The sequence below is a fragment of the Aythya marila genome, assembly GCF_965140915.1.
Source record: "Aythya marila genome assembly, chromosome: 1".
Lineage (NCBI taxonomy): Eukaryota > Metazoa > Chordata > Aves > Anseriformes > Anatidae > Aythya > Aythya marila.
Window position 1 is genome coordinate 54,154,295 of NC_139042.1, and position 16,574 is coordinate 54,170,868.

The window sequence follows — 16,574 nt, forward strand, 5'->3', positions numbered from 1 at the left end:
CAATGTTGAGCTGCAGATCTAGCAGTCAGATAAATTAAAGGATTTTCTTTAACAGAGACTTGCAATGAATATTCATCTCTGCAGTTTAAGTGTCTTTTTAGGACATACTTGGTATCATGCGCTCCCTGCAATATATCAACTTTATAATTTCTTTAAGGTGTTTCCAATTTCACTCCTGATAAGTAAATCTACGTATTTTCCCAGTGTCAGTCTGTAATTACTCTTCTAAACTCCCCGAAACTGAACTTTTTGTAATTTATACTCATGTGGCATTTGCTTGTATACTTTAAATCCTATTATTAATGTCAAAAAATTTAAAAATAAGTAAACTCGTAAATGATTCTCCTACAAATAATTGCAAAAGTAATTATCGGTATATTAAATACAATAAACTTTTAGACTCAGAAGCATACAAATAGCATATGAAAAAACAGTCATTGATGGCCATGACTGTGCCATATGATACAGGAGAGCACTGCATAATGGTTCACATGACCAGGCATTATTCTAACTTCCCTGATCACAGGACGAACGCCTGTAACTGGGATGAAATTCACCCTTCTTATGCACAACAGCATAGTTTGTCTCCTGCTTCAGAAGTCCATGAACCATATGATTGTTTACAGGCCTGTAATTTGCCAGAACCACAGGAGAGTAGAGCAAAACAAATCCACAGTCTCCTAAGTCTGAACCTGACCTGAGACCATTTAAGAATATAATTTTTGAATGCGCACAATGTTGGTAAGAACATATTCATAATAATTAAAAATACATTTTTTAAAATAAAATCTGCTAGAAGCTCACCAGGTGTTTCAAGGCGTTAGAAAGCAGTCGTCTCCCAGCTGGCTTATCAAAATCAGCAATAACCCAGACAGTAACAGCATATAATGCATCTTCATCTGAAAATTAAAGATAATCCTGCTTTACACTCTAGAGAATCTTCTCATGAATAATAAATAATGAATCTCCTCAAGACTTTGAAGTTTGTGTATATTTGACTGCTGACTTCAACTGTAGGACTAATTTTTGCCACATCAGTATCTTTTGCCTTCTGATTTGAAATAAAAGTCTTAGGAGGTACTTTATCATGTTAATATGAGAGAGCTGCTAAAATAGGTGATCTGTTCTTGTACATGGAATCACAGTGTCTCTAAATAATAAACTAGTTCAATTTAACAAAAACTGCTTTGTCAGAGGTTTCTCATGATGGGGTTTGGTCATAAACCAGACATGAAAATAAGTAGTTACAAGAAAGCATGAGTTTGTTTACCTACATTCCCCAAGAGCAAAGGGAGAGTCCTTCAAGCAGGGTAAAACTTATCATTTCTGGACACAAATGTGAATATATCCTATACAGCTCAAAGAAAACTAACTATCATATAGCTGTATATTCAGAATTTTTTTATTTTTCCTGGTCTATAGTCTCTTGTTCTTTGTTCTTCATAGAAGGGCAATGGTTCACGAAAAAATCTGCAAAATTGTCTTCAGGAGAGTATCAGTCTCAGGTGTATCATATGTTCCCTAAAAGGTGATATGCTTAGACTGGAATTTTACAAGGTTCTAGTGAGATTCTAGGAAGAAGTTGTGGTTCAGCTTTGTTGAAGTCTGGAAAAACACACTGGTGACAGAGATCTGAAATGTAGATTCCAGCTTACAGTTTATGGGTTTTACACAAGAGATCTGAATCTTTGCACTGAGCCAACAGATTGAAAAGCACTTATAATTTGACAGCTAGCTTGTATGTACCTCTGGTTGTAGATGGAGAATCAAATAGAGTTAGAGTTGAATTTTATTCTTAAGAAATGTTAAATACACTTTTTCTGATAGTGGAATAATTGAAAACCATTTTAGCACCACATAATAATTACTGAAAGAATAGAACTTTGCTAACTGGATCATCTGTCCCTAGATGGGATGATGTAAATCAGCAGTGGTTAACTGTCTACTCCAAGATGTTAACATGATACAGACTAATGCAAAATTTTGTGCAGTTTTATGCCCCCAGAATTTCTTCTAACTCAGAGGGCAAGTACCTGCATATGCAATTCAAGTGCATTGCATCAAAAATATTTTAAGTACAAAAAAGCATGTGTTTTATCATGGTAACATGTATAAAATGAGTGATAATCCATTGGTATATGTATTTTTTCCTTTTCTATAGAAAAAGCTTCAAAGATCAAAATTAAATAATGCAACTAGAGGAAAAACAAACTATATGTTAGCGAATAGAAATTAAAATCAATTATCCCTTCAACTGTAGAAGTGCCTAATTCTGATATAGATATTATAAAGAATTCAGAGTCTTCACTTTATAATACTGCAACTAAGAGCAATTTGAAAACTTAATATACTCTCTATATCATCTTCAAGTAAAACCATACCAGTATGAAAACCAAGTCTGCTTTAGAAACTGCAAAAGTCTTTCAAAAACTTTTTAGCTTCATGTCTGTGAAACAAAAGTAACCAGTCACCTAACTAACAAGTGGGTAAATTTCTTCTGATAAGAAGATAACTGGTAAGTGGGTATGTGTCTATGCATATGTGTGTGGTGTGTGCACACGTGCACAGGTATTCAGATGTCTGGAACTTTTCAAGTTCCTGATGCTTCAGCAGCAGGCCTTTTAAAATGACTTAATGACAATCATCTGATTTCTACCAAATCCAATATAATTACCATATTGTTATCATTTACGTTTATAATATTATTTGGCCCCTGAAAGGAGCATATACATAACATACATATACAACATAGCCATATATATAACATACAACCCATATGCAAAATAAATATACCCTTTCTTGTTAAATACTTCATGTTGTCTGAAATTACAGCACTTTTATCTTGTGAGTCCAAAAAGGAGAAGGTAGAGAAGTCCTGCACATCAAATGGAACTGCAAAATGTAAAACAGGGTATGTTAGACTTAAAAAAGAAAAATAGTAAGTAACAGTCAATCTGAGAAAAATAGTTACCAGATGTGGATCTGAAATGGATGTATCTTCTTTCTGCTCCAAGAATAGTGGGGTTTATACGGGGAACTACATTTTTCTGATCCATAAGAAAATCTATTGCATTTATATGATCGTTTAACAAACCCTGTAGGAAGATAACACATAAATAAATCAGTACTCCTATAGTTCCAAGACAAACAAGGACCAAGTATTTATACCATCTTTCAATTGAGCTTAAAGCTTATCTAAAAGTTATGGACAACTTCTGGTCAAAAATGTATAAATATCACACAGTATTTCAAAATACCATATGCACATTTTTCAATTAACAACTACAACACACTCTCAGTTTCTGTATGATTCCGTATGATTTGTGTATGCTTAGTTGTTCCTTAAATCTGTATGATCTAAATAAACCGTTTCAAAACCATGACCGCAAATTAATAACAATAAAAAAAATAATAAAATAACAACATAGTTCCAATTTTCATATTATTAATTTCAAACCATTTCATTATAAATAATACAATTTATAAACATGACTCAAACAATCCACTGCCAAATATTTCATCTTGTTTTCATTCTGAAACTTTAAACATACCATGAACACTGCCCTCTGGAAGAACCCGGTGGCATCAATAATCTTCTGAAGAATAACTGTCTCTAACTCTGCAGCATCCATCTCTTCTCTGTTAAAGGGCACACCATTAAACAGAGCTTGAGGCAATGGACCCAGGCCAGTCTTCTTATAAAAGGTTGCTCCTGCCTGATCATATCAGAAATATCACAGAATTAAATGGACTGTGGCTAACTGTAGCAAAAAATGAAACTAATGTCAAGAGACAATGAACTCTAATCTCCAAGTACTACTCACTGTCACACATTCTCACAAATAGTGGGGACAAAACAGGAAATATGTAGAAAACAAACAGGACACATTGGAGTCAGTTCTCAAACAGAAGGGCAAAACAATTTATTGATCTCTATATGGGTTTTTAAACTTTTGCTTTATCATCTTGCTGAAAAATAGTATTTTATTTTGCTCAATATTCTTAGTTAAAAAAAGCAAATAGGGCGCTTGTAGAGGGGGCTCCACCTTGATGGGTCTAAGTCTGTTTTTCTTCCTCTAATATTCTCCATGAGAAGCTTTCATTCACCACGCAGAGACAGCTCTTTCTAGAAGAGATTCAAACTGCCTTTCAAGGCCAGGCTGGATGGGGCCTTGGCCAACCTGGTCTGGTGGGAGGTGTCCCTGTCCATGGCAGGGGTTGGAGCTGGGTGATCTTTAAGGTCTCTTCCAAACAAAGATATTCTGTGATCCTATACGGAAGGCTCTATGCATGTCTGTGTTGTGAGGAACAACCAGTACAAGGCAAACAGCTCCTTTTTTTGCTACCCAGATATACCTTTTTGACTGGATATAATACACATTATACAAAGAAATGTAAAAGGAAATAAATAAAGTGGATGGCATGTGTCAGAAACACACATTTTTACAGACAGTAGGGCTGAAGAAAAACAGTACTTTTATCATTCTTCAGCAGAAAATCATCAATATAATCAACTATTGATAAAACGTCTTCTCTTTAAATCAAAATACATAGCTGACTTTCCCAAAGGAAACTGTAACCAGAAAGCACAATTAAAGGAAGCAATGATTTGCATAGAGGTCAGGCTTCTGCTCCTCAGGCAAGAACATACAGGTAAACAATTTCTGAAGTGTGACAGAGCCCCTTCGCCATGCTTGTTAGAAATAAACTTGTGCTCCTGAAAGCAACTGGCAGCACTAAATTTTAATAGTGAGAGCTGTAAAACAGAAACTCTTTCAGCATTTCCACTAGTAATTGAATAATTACTGAAGAAAAATTTAACTTAAGAAGAAAAATTTAACTTAAGAAGAAAAATTTAACTTAAAGATACTGTTTTTACTTGCTTTAATATTTAGTAACCTTTCAGCTTAGGAAATGCAGGAACTTAACTGTACTGCAGTATTTCTTACCATTTTGCTTTCAACTTACCTTCCTCCCTTCATCATATTCAGAATGAACACCTAGGATGCTCTGAACATCAGCATAGGGGTATTCATTTCTAAGAACTTTTTTCACATGATTAACTGTTAGAACATTTCCATCTTTCACTTCGTGATACACCTGTAAAAATTAGAAAAAAAAAAAACACAACAGTAATAATAAAATTCAGAAAAGTAAATAAAAATGTTAAAATTTCCCATTTTTGTAGTGTTCTAGTAATTTTTATATTGGTATAATATTACATTGCTTTTATTACTACACTGCAATCTTTACATTCCTTTAGTAATTACCACCATCACACATATGCAGATTTTCATTGGAGCACTATCCTGATTAAACTACTATTATACTTTTAGTCTAAATCTGAAGCGGCAAAGGAAATACACTTATGTGAGCTGAATGTGAAATGTTATATCTCTCCACTGATTAGAGAAGGAATCTGAATTCTTAATATAGACTACCTAACCATGGTTAGTTCCCTGAACCTATATGCGGTGAATCCAAGCCTAAATCAGTGATATTTCTTCCTGCAATGATAATCTGAATTTATATGGGATGAATCCAAGCCTGAATAAGTAACTGATGCCTTTTCCTAGAATGACACTTTTTTCTTACCAACGCTATTTGATTTCATAGCATGAAATTTTATTACTTTCATCAAACATATAAAATAAATCTGAATGAAGAAATTATTCTAATTTCTTTTCAAATGAAATCAGTACAGTACATTTATCTCTATAGCTCTGAATATCTCAAAACTGTATCTGATTGATATACTGTATCTTGTTTTTGTCTTTTAATTGTATTTATTATCCCCTCCTTTTTATACTATGAAACAAAGTAAATAGAAAAAAAAACAAAATTTTAAAAGTACAGTAAAATGATATCTTGTAATCTGGTTGTAGATAGTAGTCATGAATGTATATCAGATCCTAACACTTGTGGATTTATATTTCTTTTCCAAAGTACTCCTTGCTACTTCAGTCCTTTTTATTTTAAACTTTTTGAGTTTGTCCATGCCATTAGTTTCTAGGCACCGAATAAAAGAAAACAAACTGTATAAAAATGTTATGTATTAATATCATATTCTCTATTTTGCTTGCAGTTTTCACATAGACTGTTCACTTTACTTCCCTCCATTCATCTCTTATCTCTGAAATTCTGTTCTTTACGTGAACCTACATTCTCCCACACAGAAAACCAGATGCGTTTGTTAAGCTGCAAATCTGGAATACTTTTGACACCCGTGAACAGCCCAAGCAAGACCAAAAGAAAGAACTCAGTCTGTTTCACTTCCTGCACAGAATAATCAAGGTTTTTCAAACCTTATAAAACTGCCAGAGTATGTTTAAAATGCTTGTACTCCAAGAGACACAGAACACAAAGGCAGATACATGACTTTAACAAAAATAATAGAGAAACATTTTTCCACATTTCCACAATGATTTTCCAAATAATTTTTCTGTTTCTCTACCTATATAAGATATACGTCTACTTTTTTATGTTCTTGAAGAAAGCCTGTTGATAGTTAAAATGACAAGAACAAGTTGGTTTCCAGACAAGGAAAATATTTCTGCTAATCATTCTACAGTAAATTAATGCTATATACTTTTAATACGTCTTTTCCATGTAAAGCAAATGCAAATGTATCATGTTGTCAGCAAAATCCTAACTATGTAGACAAGTAACAAATTTTAAAAATGATTTCTTGTGAAAGACACTAACATTAATTATGGAGGTAAAGGCTTGAGAGATGTCAGATTCCTCTGCAATGTAGTTAAACATTCTCCAAAGAGCTATTCCAGCATCTTCATTTCCATCAATTTCTTCTTTTGTATTTAAAACAAAAACAAATCCAATTCTACAAAGAAACAGAAAAAGATCAGCCATTTTAAAACAATATCAATTTCATACACATTTGAGAACTGACCTAAAAGAACAAGATGTTTTCACTCAAGTAATCTGTTCAGCATGTAGCCTTAAACAATTTCTGTGTCTAGGATGTGTTGTCATGACTCTGTGTGGTGATGCTCAGGACACCTGCTATGCAGTCTTCATCAGATCTCCCAGACTATGCTTAGGCTACTGAAAACGTACTGGGTTTGGATATGCCTTTTTTTCCATTTAAATCTGACTTACCGTCAGATTTAGGATTTCTGCGAGTCATTAGGATTTACTCATAACCTTTTTTCTCCTTATTTATCTGCAGGTTATGACACTCTTCATGTTCCTGCCATCACCACCTCAATGGCTTGACTCTTTGGCATAGGAAAAGTCCAAGAGAGATCCTTCTGTTGAGGATCTCTGGGAGTGGAAAATTGACCTGGACCAGAAAACATTAAGCCATTTTCTGACAGGGAAAGAAAGAGAGTAGACAAGCTCCATCTTGCATGCTACTTCACAAAAAAAATAGGTAAGGAGGAGAAAGAGTAGAGAAATTTCAAGGGCAAATTTTCCAGTCTCAAGTGATGTAGCATGTGTACAGCCATGGTCAGATCATTTAGATTTCCAAAAAGGAGAAATGTATGAACACAGTGGTGTGCATTAGAAGGTGAATAGGAAGGTGGATGCTGTCATTCACCTGGAATTTTGTGAGAGCAAAGCCATCAGACTCCTCCTAAGTATTTGCAAACCTTTCACTGTCTGGTATCAGTACTTTTTATTGGAAGACCAGGCACCCCCAACCCACCCCCTGCACTCCAACACTAAGCCTGCATGTGTAACGGGAGTGAAGAATGGGAAGAAGATGACTGTCCTGTTTTTGCCTGTGGTAGAGTTAATTTTCTTTGTACAGGTTCACTGTTTTGGATTTTTGATGAAAATACCTGAGATAACATACTGATATTTTAGTTATTTTGAAGCAGTGCTTGCACAGAGGCAGGGACTTTTCAGCTTCTCGTGCTGCCCTGCCAGCGAGGAGGCTCGGGATGCACCAGGAGCTGGGAGGGGACACAGCCAGGACAGCTGGCCCAGGCTGCCCAGAGGGATGTCCCATAGCATATGATGCCATCCTCAGCAATAGGAGCTGGGGTAAAGAAGGCAGGTGAACATTTAGAGGGATGGGGTTTGTCTTCCGAGAAACTGTTACTTGTGATGAGCCCTGCTTTCCTGGAAGTGGCTGAGCACCTGCCTGCCCATGGGAAGGATTGAATGAATTCCTGATTCTGCCTGGCTTGCATGTGCAGCTTTTGCTTTACCTAGTAAGCTGTCCTTATCTCAACCCATGAATACTTGCACTTTTACCTTTCCGATTCTCTCTTCTATCCCCATGTGGGGAGAGTGGGCGAATGGCTGTGCGGAGCTGTGCTGTCTGCCAGGATCAAACCAAAACAACAACCAAAATCATGTTTTTTTAAGAATCGGAAATTTAGATAAAAATAGAGATTTTATGTACATAGTCTGCTGCTTTTACAGCTCAGATCCACCTTGTGCAGTTTCCCAGAACACAGCCTTCAATCATCCTGAATAGCTAATGCTACTCACACTGGATTTACAGAAAAATCCTCTACTAGTAGCTATCACTTCTCCCAAGACAAAACCAACAGTGCCCCAGAAAAACTGCTCCATGAAAAATCCCTCTGGAAGCGTCTGTTCAGCTTTGTTCTCTTCTGTATTTACTTTTTAGCAAATGTACAGGTATGCATGCCTCTCCCTGACAACTGCAACCAAAACTGCTCCATGTGCTGACTTCCTTACACAACTGCAGCCATTTAGGAAACACAGCTGGATAAACTGCTGCCGATCCCTGACTACACAAATAGCAGCGCTGGATAATGTTCTGAACACAGAGAGATTGGTAAAGAGCTGGAAAATCATGCCAGCTATCAAAAAGAGGAGAATTAGACAGAACAGAGGAATCACAAAGGAGTTTCTAAAGGAGCAGCACACAGACTCAAAGCTGGCTTCTGCTTGTGCATTTTGGAATTTCATTCATTTCTGTGCATTTTGGAATTATTTCCATATAGCATACAGCTCCATCATAGCTGCTACAAGCACATGAGAGATCTACTGATCTCATGGTACCTGAGAGCTGCTACAAGAACATGAGAATCTGCAATACTGGGTCCACATTTCAGAAGACCTCTATATTTATTTGCAAAAATTCAACAACTTTCATGATTTAGGAAGCCAGGTTTTCATTTAAATAGCCACTGCACATCAGATATTTCTAATCTAACAATAATAAATGTGTTATGTCAGCGTAATATTGCTTAGATGAATGTTCAGGTCATAATTAGGACTGCATCAAATCACAAGAACAGAGAGAAGTAAGAAATACAGCACATTTTCTAAAAAGATGTAAATAATGATTAACACATAAAGATGCATCATCTTCTACAATAAACTGCTTCTTCCATTTTTTTACATCTATCATTACTGTAAATAACTCTTCCAAAATCTTGTGTCATCTGGGTACAGTAGGAACAGTCAACAAAACAAAACATAGAAGAGTAGAGACCCCATGGTTTGTCTACATCTTCAATAGTGTGTACGGGCTGTTGCCTTCATCTCAGTGAAGTTATGTTAACACTAAGATAGTTCAGGGAAGGACGCCTAAGACAACAAAAAAACCTTCAGAACAGGTTTCAAATAATAACTAGTAGCCTAGGGAAAGAAATGACTGTGGTAGAATATCATAGATCTCTGTAAATGTAAATGGCATCTAGAGAATGGGAGAAACTGCTGAGTCTCTTCTGGTTATAAAAACTATGGAATCAGTAAATGAAGCTAGTGGAAGTCTGGCTCAAAACAAATGAAGTAGTTCTTCATGTACCACATAAGTCGAATGTGAAAATGTTTGGCAAAGATACTGTGGGTGGTAAAATTTACATGAATTCAAGGAGAAAGCAGAAAGGTCTATGGAAGAGAAATCAATTATTGTTGCTGAATAGTTAGAAACCAAATCTGGAACCCTTTGATCTCCAAATGCCTGAAGGCTATGAAAATACTCAGGCAAAGGATCTTGTTAACCTGTTCTTTTTATTTTACATAGGTAGCTTCGTTAAGCCCATTGCAGAGTTCCTTAAGCCCATGACAGACTAACCTAAATGGACCTTTAGTCTGACTCAGTTTGGCTGCTCTTATGCTATTACATATCAGAAAAGGAAAATCAGATTCTCTGATATATTTTCCTCAAGGGCTGAAGTAGTGTTGTCTCCCACATAGAGAGAAAATGCACGGATAACTAATATCTATTCTCCTTTACTTTTTTGTCACCAAATAATAGTAATAATAATAATAATGATAATAATAATAAGCAATAGGAACTGCAAAAAAAATTAAAGGAAACTCAGATTTAAAAATCCTGACAAAAAAAAATAAAGGAAACTCCTGCAATTTACTGGGGAAACAGCAAACCATTTCATGGGAAGATTTTAAATATTTAATATGGAGTTCATCTTGCTGAACCTTGGATCTAGGTCAGACACTCTTCTCTTTTATAACCTGTAAAACAGACACTCTGAAGAACAATTCATTTTCTCATAAAGTAGATATCTCAGAACAACTGGATTCTTCTTCACAAGTGTCTCTTTCTCTCAAGTGACTGCTAGTTCAGACTCCCATGACTGATTTCTAGAAATTCAGAATTTGCTGAGGTTAATCTCACTTTAAAGAGTTTTTTAACAACAAAATTAAGTAAAGCAAACTCAATTCAAAGAAATAAAATACAAAATACCCTCAAATCATGTTTTACTAACTGTGTGTCTGCTTACAGAATATTTTGCTTATAATGTAACTTCACATAGGCATCCAGCAGGACTATTTGAGAAAGTAACTTTAAATCAGAACTTTACAGTTTATTTTCCACTCAATCAGGTATGCTATCCTTTATATCCTACTTGCTTAAGAATACTTAATACTCTAGCAAGCTTAACACAAGTGGTCAAAAAATACAGCTTATTAGAATGTTGTTACATTAAACTTCCTCTGAATTCATTTCTTTGCTTAGCAGAATAAAAGATGAGAAAGAAAAAAGGAAAGCAGCTTTCTTTTAAGACTTTCCTTCAATACTTTCAGGTTTTCCTTACCGAAGTGGTACATTATGATGATAGAATAGTTCTGCCAATTTCATATAATCATCTGTATCTTCTTGGACTGGGTCAACAAAAAGAACCTAATAAGAGAAAATATGTTATAGAGACAATATTTTGTCTTTATGCCTCTTTCTGAGCTGTACACCCCAAATGTTTTCATTTTCCTAGAACGTTCATTGTAAGAAAACATGATTAGTATGAATGAAAAAACCTTCAGAATTAATGGATTTGGACCAAATACCAAGCAGCAGGATTTAACTGTTTATTAAACTTCAAACCAACTGTAAACTCTCCTTTGAAAGACTGTGCCACTATTTTATCTATTTTAATTGAAGTTATCTATTTAAAAAAAGATCTAGTGCTAATTTTTCTATTACTACTTGCAATTAAGTCTCTACTGTCAAGAAAACCAAACTAAAAGAAGTAAACAGAATATGTTGACATAAAACTGTATTTTAAAAATGGAGCACTGGGAAATAATTCTTTCCTGTCTCACATATCCTTGTATTCACTGTCTCATTTGTTGTAGCTTGGAGTGTAAAATCAGATCTTTCAGGCATGCACAGAATCCAAAACTGTGATTTGTCTGCATGGGTAGATTATACTTATGCATATTTAATTATGACATTGGTACCTTATTTATTCAGCTTTGCATTCAAGTCCCTTTAGAACGGATCACAATTTTGTTAGAGTAGCTGAAATGCAGCAGAATAATTTTAAAATTTGGAACACTCCCTCCCCCTCGGATTATGGTTAAATGATATGTTGTCGATTTCTATAATAAAGCTGTTATATAAATCTATACCAACATTTAACTTTGAACACATATGCAATCTACTTTATATTATACACACCTTTTGCTTCATTGCAAGCATGCATATTTTAGTTATATATTGTTTGTATCTTGGTTGTTTTTGTATGCATTGAACTTCATTCAACTGCCTTTTGTAATTATTTTAATTTAGAACAGCAATAGCTGCTTCCTTAACTTACTAAGAGATACTAAATGCTACATATAGAGGAAAAATTAGACTACAAGACATTCATAATTTGTATGCTTTCTGTACCTCAGCTCACCACTTCTAAAACAAGAACAGTTACCATGACCTTCACTCAGTAGTTTTCTATGAAGAAAACTTACTAATAATTGTGAATCATCTATATGCAGCAAGGAAGGGAACAGTAAAGCTCTGGGCAAAAAAAAGTCAGATATTGTATAGTATAAAACTAAGAAAGCCAACAATATGGGGAGTAAAAAAATGAAATACTGAGTATTTGTTCAATCAGTGAGGATAAACTTTTATTTGCAGTGCACACCGCAAACATCCTCTGGAAAACCAGTCTGTGTTGTCATGCAGGTCAAAGTATTACAGTAATGCACAAGGAAGCTGACATAACTGTACCGTCAGAGCTTCCCCTCATTCTCCAGAATAATATTCATTTTGAGCTATTTTGAAAGAAATTATATTTTATATTCTTCCTAGATAAGCACCCACTGGACACTAGCATTTATCAAAAAATACAAATTAATTCAGTGGGGCTTTGCTCATCATGTAGAAGTAGCTCATGATTTATTTTCCTCTTTACTCAAAAAGATAAAAAAGTTTGCATTCCTCTGTCAAACTGTAACAATATTGCCTTCTGAATGTCATTTACATCATTTTCTTGTCAGAGAGGTTAAAGAGCATTAGAGCATTATCATGTTATCCAATAAATCAGAAGAATTTCAACATATTTTCCTTATAGGGCTGGAATAACTTTCTTCCTGTATTCTTCAGTGCTAACCCCATGCATTCTTTTCATCTCCTAAACTGTATACCAAGGCAGTAGAAGCAGACCTTTCATTATTTTGCATTTCCAAATGTATTCTTTGGTGATATATAAAAGCAATCTAATTGCTTGAGAAGGAAACCTAAGTCAGTGGTGAATCTTCCATGAAACTGGCAACATTTTCTAAAATAGTCTTGAAATGAAGCACATGTTCCTCCTTTCCTCTAAAAGTTGATGGCCTGCTGGTGCAACATTTCAATCTTTGTCTTTTGTCCCTGAATCTTAAGAGTGGTGTTACTTCACCAATCCTAATGGTAACTCTATTAAGGATTCCAATAAACTAAGAGGCTAATTTATAATACAGTCAGTTGCCTGGCATAAACACAGATTAACAAAAATTAAGAAGATTCGCAAGACTTGCTTGCAAAGCCTGAAAAACGAGAAATAAAGAGGGAATTAAAAAACTGCTTTTAATGGAAGCATCTACTATAAAGAATTACTCAATTAATTGATCTTAGTTTGACATTCACAAGTTAACTGTCCTGAGATATCAATCAGCTGTAAAAATAGTTTCTTGTTGTTCTAAGGATTATTCAGCTGTTATAGTCAACAGGCTTTTGAACTCTAGTTTCAGGGTCTTCACTTATGCCCCTTCACTTCTACATTTTGAAGAATTTAATTTGATGATATAGTACTGGAAATTTCCATTGTCTTTGTCTACTATTATCCTTTCATTACACGGCCAAATATACAGAACAATGTACCGATGTATGTATATTTACATCATGACTAGAAAATAGTCCAGTTTACCAAGAAACTCTGTGTAGAATGTAAAATTTAACATTAATTATAATTCTGGGAACATTTCATAGAAATAAACCATTTCACCAAAAATCTGCTACACTAAATAGATAAAAGACTGAAACAACAGTTCTAGAAATCAGGCTAGTAATCACATGTGACTTACGAAACAAAAAGATTCTCATTGCTGTTGGTAGACCCACAAAGAAAACACAAAACCATAACCCAACAGTGAATACAGAATGTGTATTTTTCAATAAACTGTGTGCACATATTGATACATACATTATGTAAAAAAAAAATGTTATCTAAACTTACCAAATTATATAAATTGCGTCTGATCTGCTGTATAACTCCAGGAAATGTAGGTTTTAGCAGTTCCTGATAGCTTGCAGGCCATGTGCTATAGCTGTGGTCTTTTTCTATGTCATTAATCCACTACAACAAAAAAAGCCAACTATTTAAAAAACACACACTAACTAGTGGATAAACTATGTATGTATAAATAAAGCTATTTTAAAACACACAGAAAGCCTGGAAACACAAAAAAGTTCTATTTCTTTTTTAATTAGTAACAGAAAACAGCTTCTAAAATTAATATATTTTTTTTCTTTTCAGTCACAATGTTCAGGTTTTTTTGCTGTTTGTTTTTTCAGCACATGACAGAACTAATTATGAAAGGAAAAGGAAAAAAGCTTTTGTTTTCTGTATCAAAATGTGAATAAAAACATTTTTTCAAGCGTGGAAAATACTTTCACAATACAAAGATCATAACAACTTACCACACAGATATGTGTGTAACATAGCACAGACACCTTGAAAGACATACAATATTTATCTATCAGCTGCAGCAGCACTATTATTAAGATATATCAGAATAACTCAGTAATTAATAGATGATCCATTACAGTCAATTTTTATGTGTTGTCAAAAATACAATTTTATAAGTTTTCATTTTTTCTTTTTCTTTCATATTAATATTTATCACTGTGTACTGTTCTTACACTGTTTTCTGTGCAAGCTATCTATAATTGGCAAACAGGAGAGAGACACATGCTTCTTGCAGGTGAAGAAAATTAGTCTTCTTGTGCCTTTTCCATATGCATATAACCTTTGTTTTGACAACTAAGAACTTTGAAAAACAAGGGAAAAAAGCAGAGTCATTGGACAACGGAAAACAAGATGTGTAAGTTCTCCACAATTCACTTATCCTACTTTTAAAGTACTTTCTGCAGTCTTGCATAATATAAGCAAAAGCACTCGCTCTCTCCAGGCCATGGGAGACATGGAGTGAGTCCAGCGAAGAGCTATTAAAATGATCAAGGGACTGAAACATTTCTCATATGAGGAAAGGCTGAGGGAGCTGGGATTGTTCAGCCTGGAGAAGAGGAGGCTCAGGGATTTCTGACCAACATCTGTAACTTTCTGAAGGGAGGATGTCAGAAGATGGGGCCAGACTCTCCTCAGTGGTACCCAGCAATAGGACAAGAGGCAATGGGCACAAACTGAAACACAGGAGGTTCCATCCGAACATGAGGAGAAACTTCTTTACTGTGAGGGTGACTGAGCACTGGAACAGGCTGCCCAGATAGGTTGAACAGTCTCCTTCACTGGAGATATTCAAAAGCTGCCTTGACACAATCTTGTGCAACGTGCTCTCTGAGACCCTGCTTGAGCCAGAAGTTTGGACTAGACGACCTCCGGAGGTCCCTTCCAATCTCAACTATTCTGTGATTTTGTGATTATGAGTACTGTGTCCAGTTCTGGGCTCCCCGGTACAAAAAAGACAGGGAACTCCTGGAAAGAGTCCAGCACAGGGCCACAGAGATGATATGGGGCCTGGAACATCTTCCCTATGAGGAAAGGCTGAGAGACCTGGGTCTGTTCAGCCTGGAGAAGAGAAGACTGAGGAAGACTGAGAGGGGATCTTACTGATGTTTACAAGTATCTTAAGTGTGGAAGATAGAGGGATTTGGCCAACCTCTTTTCAGTGGTTTGTGGGGACAGGACAAGAGGCAATGGCCACAAGATGGAGCCCAGGAAGTTCCACACCAACATGCAAAAGAACTTCTTCATGGTGAGGGTGACGGAGCACTGGGACAGGCTGCCCAGGGAGGTTGTGGAGTCTCCTTCCCTGGAGATATCCAAGGCCCGACTGGACGCCTACCTGGGCAATCTGCTCTAGGGAACCTGCTTTGGCAGGGGGGGTTGGAGACCCGATGATTTCTTGAGGTCCCTTCCAACCCCTACAATTCTGTGATTCTGTGACTAGTTGCTTCAAAGTCAAATTCTACAACTATGATTTGCACCTACTCTTAGACACATTCTTCTTTTCTTTTAAACATCCTACACCTTAAAATTTTAGTAAGATATATACTAGAGAAAATTATTCCTAAAATACGCTGAAGGAGTACCACCCTCCAAAGTATCTTACACTACTTATTTACACATTTTTATGCCTCTTATTTCAACTGTACTTCATATACTACAGTATTAGACTGTCTCATACATAGAGGTAAGAAATCTGCAATATTAAAAAAAAATAATTTTAATGAGTTTAAATACTCACTATTATCGAAGAATGGCGAATGTCTAGTGCATAACTGTCATCTGCCGGATGTATATGCAATCTCATAAATTTACTCAGGGTCTCCTCTTTGATTCCAAGTTCATGAAGGCCATGCATTACTTTTCCATCCACTTTAAGAGTCTCTAAGATACTTTTTCAAGAAAACAAAATGTCGATCTATGAAATCTTGTCATGGCATAACAAGGAAAAATATTTCAAAAACTGTTAAGGCAAAGATTACTTTTAGTATTAAAAATCATTCTTACTTTCTCCTAAAGTCAAATGTCTAAAATAAAATATATTCATAACACAAGTATTTATCCACAATGTATTTCAAACCAGGATTCTAACAGATTATACAATTTTGGTTTATTCACTTCTATTTTACATGATTTTCCTCCATCTTTAAAAGGATGTCA

General features: G+C 35.3%; 1 protein-coding gene across 1 annotated transcript in view; it reads right to left on the reverse strand.

Moving 5' to 3' along the window:
- UGGT2 (UDP-glucose glycoprotein glucosyltransferase 2) overlaps positions 1-16,574 on the reverse strand; it is an 86,624-nt gene that overhangs the window by 36,654 nt on the left and 33,396 nt on the right. Inside the window, exons 12-20 of the mRNA XM_082774822.1 lie at positions 16,156-16,306; positions 13,905-14,024; positions 11,010-11,095; positions 6,706-6,841; positions 4,969-5,100; positions 3,552-3,716; positions 2,972-3,095; positions 2,794-2,892; positions 805-899 (exon numbers count right to left, since the gene is read on the reverse strand). Of these exons, the coding sequence (XP_082630948.1) occupies positions 805-899; positions 2,794-2,892; positions 2,972-3,095; positions 3,552-3,716; positions 4,969-5,100; positions 6,706-6,841; positions 11,010-11,095; positions 13,905-14,024; positions 16,156-16,306 (1,108 nt within the window). The remainder of the gene's footprint in view (positions 1-804; positions 900-2,793; positions 2,893-2,971; positions 3,096-3,551; positions 3,717-4,968; positions 5,101-6,705; positions 6,842-11,009; positions 11,096-13,904; positions 14,025-16,155; positions 16,307-16,574) is intronic.